This window comes from Rosa chinensis, chromosome 5 (assembly GCF_002994745.2).
Source record: "Rosa chinensis cultivar Old Blush chromosome 5, RchiOBHm-V2, whole genome shotgun sequence".
NCBI classification, from domain to species: domain Eukaryota; kingdom Viridiplantae; phylum Streptophyta; class Magnoliopsida; order Rosales; family Rosaceae; genus Rosa; species Rosa chinensis.
The window spans coordinates 18,182,038-18,189,183 of NC_037092.1; the positions used below are offsets into that span (position 1 = coordinate 18,182,038).

The 7,146-nt window shown below is 40.7% G+C and overlaps 1 protein-coding gene across 1 annotated transcript; it reads right to left on the reverse strand.

Moving 5' to 3' along the window:
• Nucleotides 1–745: 745 nt before the first annotated feature.
• LOC112202567 (MDIS1-interacting receptor like kinase 2) lies at nucleotides 746–4,055 on the reverse strand. The gene is made up of 2 exons (XM_024343571.2): nucleotides 1,187–4,055; nucleotides 746–1,100 (listed from the first exon to the last, which is right to left on the reverse strand). The coding sequence occupies exons 1-2, from the start codon at nucleotides 4,053–4,055 to the stop codon at nucleotides 754–756; spliced, it is 3,216 nt and encodes a 1,071-aa protein (XP_024199339.1). The 3' UTR covers nucleotides 746–753.
• Between the last annotated feature and the right edge of the window lie 3,091 nt (nucleotides 4,056–7,146).

Sequence of the window (7,146 nt, forward strand, 5' to 3'; positions counted from 1 at the left end):
TTTTCTATCTTATATATGGATGTGTCAACGCCATAGTGATTGAGAACACGGACACATTGTGGTCGTGAACCACAAATAATCACTTACCTTTTGTTTTAAGTTTTTTTTTTTTTTTTTGAGAATGTTTGTTTATTAAGTCTCGGTACACCGAGAGAGACTAAAAGAGAACCAGAGAAATGAAGGGGAAAAAAGAAACAAAAAGAGAGCGAGGATAAACTAGAAAAAGAGAAGGAAAAAGAGATGTGATCGAGCAGGGGATAGCTGTTTGCCGTCGATGGGTAGTATCACACCAGTTATGTATCCATCAAATGTAATGATAATACAACAACTTCCCACCAGCGATGTGTCCAGGTCCATGGCAGAAAGCAGAGGTCGATTACGATGACCAAGTCCCCCCTGTTTATCTCTCATACAACTCAACTAGAGGTAAAACTCTCTGTTTTTTTCTTCTTCTTGGAATTAATTGCAAATATTCTTTTATCTTTGTTAATGTTGATAATTAAGTTACACAAAAACAAGTGCCAGATTTTTGGGTGAGGTTACTTCAAAGGATGGCAAAAGAACTTTCCCCAATTTGAAAGACAGTCTAAGCAAATTGAGACGAAGAAAGTCTCTATTATTAAGTGGGTGCAAATTCTTACTAGAAAACTCAAGTTCAAACGATATGAAATGATCAAACTAATCAGTACATGATTGTGCTCAAACAAGAGCATCTTATTTATGCCATACTCATAGGCCACACAATTCAGATAATTAACTAATGAGTTGCGCAAGTGTAATCTCTGGTTGTCCTGAGGAACTTGCAGGGTGAGATGATAAGACCTGAGAAATTCTGTGCATTGTTGGCCTGGATTGTGGATGGGGATGTTTGCATGCTATTGCTAGCCTTGCAATGGTTACCAATTCATCATGAACATGAGGTGTGGGGGCGGGGAGGCGTTGGTCCAATACATCCTTCAGCAATTTGCCTTCATTGGCGGATGAAGAAAAAAAAGAGTAGTTGACTCCACCCAGCTGCTTCCCCATTATCACTTCCAGTGCTAGCACCCCAAAACTATAAACATCGCATTTCTCAGTTACCTTCATTGTGTAAGCCAGCTCTGCCAAACACATAATGTACGTCCATATATAAGAGTATATATAGGCTAAAGTATAAAATTTAGGAAACATGTGTTAACTAGTTTACCTGGTGCTATATATCCATATGTGCCTGCACGGGTAGTCCAATTAGATGAGTCTGCATTTAAAAGCTTAGCGGTGCCGAAGTCTGAAACATAAGGCTCATATTCGTAATTGAGCAAAATGTTGTTGCTTGATATGTCTCGATGCACAATAGGTGGTGAGCAATCATGATGCATATAAGAAAGGGCATGAGCTACACCTCTTACAATCCTCACCCTTGTGCTCCAGTCCAGCTTTTGAGCTTCACATTCTTTGCTCAAGATTGAAGCCAAGCTACCTTTTTCTAGGTAGTCATAGACCAAAAATGAGTGATGGGCGTGTGAACAGAAACCAAGAAGTTTCACAATGTTCCGGTGCCGTATTTCTACTAGTGCCCTTATTTCATTAAGGAATTCCTTCCGAGACGACTCCTCACCATCAAGTATTGGGTGAAGTTTCTTCACTGCAACTATGCTACCTGATAGCAGCTCTGCCTTGTAGACACTTCCCGATCCTCCATTTCCGATGCAATATAGAACATCAAAATCATTGGTTGCCTTGATGATTTCATCATACATTCTTCTTCCATCAAATTCCGATATGGAAAAAACTTCTTTGTGGTCCACATCGCTCTGCTCTGTATCCTGCTTCTTGATTCTTTTTTTTCTAACCAAGAAAATTCCAAGGAAGGCAAGTAAAAGTAACATTGTCCCCATAACAGGGAAAACAATTATAAACATGAGTCTTCGATTCTTTTTTGTGGCATGCTTATTTTCCATGGAAGGGCAGGGTTGAAGTCCTGTAATATTGCCACACAATCCTTCATTGCCTTCCAAAGGAGCATCTTGAAATGCTTTGTTGTTGGGGACGGGACCCTGCAGCTGGTTGTAGGACATGTCAATTTGAACCAAGCTATGCATTTGTTCAAAAATTTTGGGTATGGAACCAGAAATTTTATTGTGGGAAAGATTCAGAATCTCCAAGCTTTGCATTTGGCACATTTCTGATGGTATCTGATCCTCAAGTGAATTATGACTCAAGTCTAGCACGAACAGGTGGACTAAATTACCCAACTGAAATGGAATTTGTTGGCTGAATTTGTTGTTGCTCAAATTCAAGTGGTGTATTTTGGAAAAGTCGCCTAAAATGCTTGGAATTGACTCATTGAATTTGTTCGTTGACAGGTCAAGATATTCAAGATCCTTCAATGATCTAAATTCTGAAGGTATCCGACCCCAAAGTTGATTACCATTCAAAATCAGATTCACCAAAGAAGTTAATCTCCCAATCTCATTTGGAACCACACCAACTAAACCATTTGAAGAAAGATCGAGTACATGAATTTGGGTTGCATTGCCAATCTCAGGTGGAATGCTACCAGTCAGGTTGTTGCTCGCAACTCGGAGAGTTCCTAATCGCGAACATTTCCCCCAGACAGGTGAGATATCACCGTAGAAATTGTTGTGGCTTAGGTCTATATATTGAAGATTTGGATAGGCACCAAATTCTTCAGATATATTTCCCGTCAGATGGTTCCCATGAAGTTGGAATCTAACTAAGCTCTTGCATGTTTTCAAGCTTTTGGGGAGGGGACCTATCAAATGGTTGTTGGATACTGTGAAGTTTTCTAGTAATCCACCCCTACATATATTTTGGGGCAAATAACCAGAAAATTGGTTACTATTCAATTCTAGCATATTCAATTTCATGAGATTCCCAATCTGCTCAGGAATGGATCCAGATAGTTGGTTTTCACGAAGGAATAAGGTTTCTAAGTTTCTCAACTCACCAAATGATGTAGGAATGGAGCCACTAAGTTGATTTGTGTTCAACTGTAAATCTACCATAGATTTCAAGTTACCTATCTCTATTGGAATAGTGCCAGAAAGTTGATTTCCATAAAGATAGAGAATCTCAAGGTTTCTCAGATCACCTAAAGATGTTGGGATTGAACCAGAAAGATTATTCAAGTTCAAGTACAACCGTGTTAGGTTTCTTAAGCTTCCAAAGTTTGGAGGGATTGGACCTGTTAAATGGTTTTCACCCATTTCTATTTCAACTAAATTTGAAAGGTTTCCTATCTCGAGAGGAATGGAACTAGAAAGTTGATTGCCGTAGAGACCCAAATATGTCAGGTTTTTTAAGCTTCCAAAACTTGGAGGGATCAGACCTGTTATATGGTTTTTAGCCATTTCCATTTCAACCAAACTTGAGAGGTTTCCCATCTCTGGAGGAATGGAACCAGAAAGTTGATTGTCAAAGAGATACAAATATGCCAAGTTGCTCAAGCTACCTAGAGAAGAAGGAATTGGACCTTCTAGATAGTTGTGGTAAAGAGTAAGCTCGTAAAGAAACTTAAGCTGACCTATCTCTTGAGGAATGGAACCATTTAACTGGTTTTCATGTAGGTGCAAGAACTTAAGATTTGTGAGAAGACCAATTTCTGGTGGAATTTTCCCTGACAACTTATTATAAGATAGATCAAAAAAGATGAGTTTGGAGAGGGAACTAATCTGAGGTGGGATGCCGTCAAAGAATTCATTCCAACTGAGGTCAATATTTTCAAGATTGGGTAAGGACAGGAATGGAAATTCATGCAGCGTACCTTGTATACTAGAACTGGTGAGGTTTATCTTGTTGACACTTCCAGCAGTGTTGCATGAAATGCCAGTCCAAACGTTGCATGGGCTTCCTTTTGCTTTTGGATTGGTGGAATTGCTGGGAAAGTAAGTCCAGGAGGTCAGATTATTATTTTGGGTTTGGTTTAAAAAGCTGGCTTTCCATTTGAAGAGAGCTTCTGATTCACTAGAACTGTAACTAGCAGAAACAAAAGCATTGGTTGGTGATGAAATGAGCTGAACATACAAAAAAAGGTAAGCTAGAAATGATCTCATGGTTGTGTATGTGTTTGCTGTATGATATGATAAAGCACTTCAGTCTTAGCTTTATTTATAGTGCGCATGGCTGCCTTAGCTAGTATTCTGCGTGCACTGTATAGTTCAAACTTTTTTTTTTGTTGTAACTGTATAGTTCAGACTTGAAAAAGGGATGTTTCATTTTCTTTCTTTCTTAATCATGATGGTTGTGCTTAGTTTATTTGTTATTCATTTTCTTTGTCTCGAAACTTTATTTGCAGACTTGGAAAGTTATTTGTCCACTTGGGTCCAAGTCTCTAAAGTAAAAATTGGAACTTTTGCATTTTACTTTGAATCTTGAGTCTTGGCGTAGATGTTAATCAAGAGAAATTTTGACGTAGATGTACTTGAGAGTAGTGCTATCGTGACACTTTGTGAAGGAAATGCCGAGAGGGGCGAGCCTTGGGACAGGGAGAAGCCAAGAGGGGCAAGCCTTGGAAGCCCAAGGGCGAGCTTGAAGCTAAACTGAGGACGAGTGGTATTGTCGTAATTAAGTAGAAGTTCGGGTTCGAGGTACTTCGGCTCTGAATTTGGGAAAACTCAAAACGCAAGAAATGTCCGGGACGTCGAAACTAGTTCAACGCACTTGACGGCATGTCATTTGGATTTTATGTGAATTAGTTATGGACAATTAGTCTCCTCAGCTCTTTTGATGTTTCCTCCTACCATGTTCATGTAAGCAAGATATGCTCTATAGGGGGAGGCATGGTGTCAAGCTCTCCACCACCCCCGGTGCTGGCCTTCATGGGGCACTAAGTGAGCTTCTCTCAGGCACCCGTGGGGGCCTAAGGGACCGGGCATGTGTCTTCAGAAAGGGGCGGCATATGTTTCCACGAGTCAGGAAGTCTCGTGGACGGTATTGGCCGAAAGGCTGATATTGCGGGTTGACGTCGGGGACGAAGTTCATATGAGGGTGATCCTTATGCCATTGGTGTTAGACAAACATGTGGGCTTACGGAAGATATGTCGGGACCCCGTGGTGCTCATTGGCCATGGAGCAAGCGACGTGGGCATGTGTTAGGGTTCGACCTTGCCCAAAGCAAAGTGATGCCAGCAAGCACGGGAGGGGCGACCCTGTGCTAGACTGAAGGAAGCTTAAGAAGGGCATTGAGGATGAGTTGCTCACTTGAGCAGCGTGCCAACAAGCAAGACGGCATGCCCGCTTGCGGATTGGCCTACGAGCTAGAATATGCCTTGGAGCCATGACAGTCATCAAGAAGAGAACATGGTAGCCTCGTTAGAGGGGAAAGGCCATAAGGCCTAGATGGCTTGTTAGAATGGCACTCAAGGTTTAAGTATGCAGACAAGTGTTGCCTATTAGCCGAGTGAGTTGTATAAATAATGCCCATGAGGGGAAGTATGCCTTGAGCAGAGTGGGTTGTGCAAGGGATGCCCACGAGGCGACTGAGGTGTGCACGCTACAAAGGAATGACCCCAAAAAGGAATGCGAAGGCCAACTTGGTCTCAGTACACGGTCATGCTAATTGCTATCGACGTGCAGGATGCACATGGATCAGTAATGGGCTGGCTCAAGCTGGGATGACATGAAAGCCTATTGGTTGGGCGAGTGTCTTGGAAGACAACCATGACATAAGGAAGCGATTGGTTAGCCATAAGATGTGAGACTCATGTGTGAGTAGCTTTCGTTGGTAAACCTCAATAAATAAGGTGTCGAAAAGGGTCAAGTTGACAAGAGAAGCACACAGAAAGAAAAAGAAAAAATGGAGTATCAAGGAAGTAAGGAAGTAGGCTGGCCTCGCTTCAAAGAAACCTTGGCTCCTCACTAGCTAATTCCGCTGCGTATAAAGTCGGCCCGTGACACATGGGCTTCCTTTTGCTTTTGGATTGGTGGAATTGCTGGGAAAGTAAGTCCAGGAGGTCAGATTATTATTTTGGGTTTGGTTTAAAAAGCTGGCTTTCCATTTGAAGAGAGCTTATGATTCACTAGAACTAGAACTAGCAGAAACAAAAGCATTGTTTGGTGATGAAACGAGCTGAACATACAAAAGAAGGTAAGCTAGAAATGATCTCATGGTTGTGTATGTGTTTACTGTATGATATGATAAGGCACTTCAGTCTTAGCTTTATTTATAGTGCGCATGGCTGCCTTAGCTAGTATTCTGCAGGGGTGGGTTCGGTTCGGTACCAAACATTCAAGTCCAATACCATCTACCGTACCAGACATTCTTGGTACAGAAAATAGGCTACCATTACCGGCCACAGAAGTCGGTATACCAACTTCTCGGTATACCGAGATAGTCGGTTGGTATCGGTTGGTTGGGCCTCCAACCGAGTTTAAGATTGGGCCATCTTTCAGCTATGGCCCAATTGAAATTGTAAAACCTTAAACCTATCAGCAATTGAAAAAACTACAATAATCATATGAATTTAAAGGCCCAACCATAAGCAAATGAAAAATAAGCAAAAAAACTATCATACATCAACTTCAGTTCATCAGCTCAGTTCATCTTAATGATCTCATCATCACTTCATAGTTCATACAAATTCTAATTCAATACTTCAAAGTTCACAGTTCACAGTTCACACAAATGATACAATAACAAAGTGGACAATAGTTGAAAACAAAGTGTTCAAGGACTCAAAGTCATCATCACTTCATATTTGCTTGCTGCCTTGCCTTACTATGCTCCCTCAAAGACTCAGTTTCTGCAAATTCAGTTGAGTACCTATAGCTGCAAAAAAGAAGAAGATAGAAACGAAACATACAAACATCAAACATATATATAACAGTTCACAAAAACATTTTCATCATATAACATATAACATTTTCATCATCTAAATTTGCAAAAAGACTGACCTCTTCCTCCAAACCGACCAACTATTGTTCTTCTAAATTACTCCAGGTTTAAGCCTCCCTTAATTAGCAGATTCCTTGAATTGTTGAGATTGGAGCAACACCTGAAAATTATAGTAAGAAACCACGAAAATTAGCACCTGAAAATTAGCACAAAAGGGAAACCATGAAAACCCAGATTGAATTGGTAAAGAAAGAGAAACTGATGAAACTAATTCGATTCATGACTTAATCTAGAATCCAAGTGCTTCTAAC

What these genes read in the sequence shown, in the direction of transcription:
- LOC112202567 (XM_024343571.2), bottom strand. Translation starts at nt 4,055, where the DNA reads ATGAGATCATTTCTAGCTTACCTTTTTTTGTATGTTCAGCTCATTTCA. An exon ending in ATATGGATATATAGCACCAG is followed by an intron (nt 1,101 to 1,186) that starts GTAAACTAGTTA and finishes TGTGTTTGGCAG; the next exon opens with AGCTGGCTTACACAATGAAG.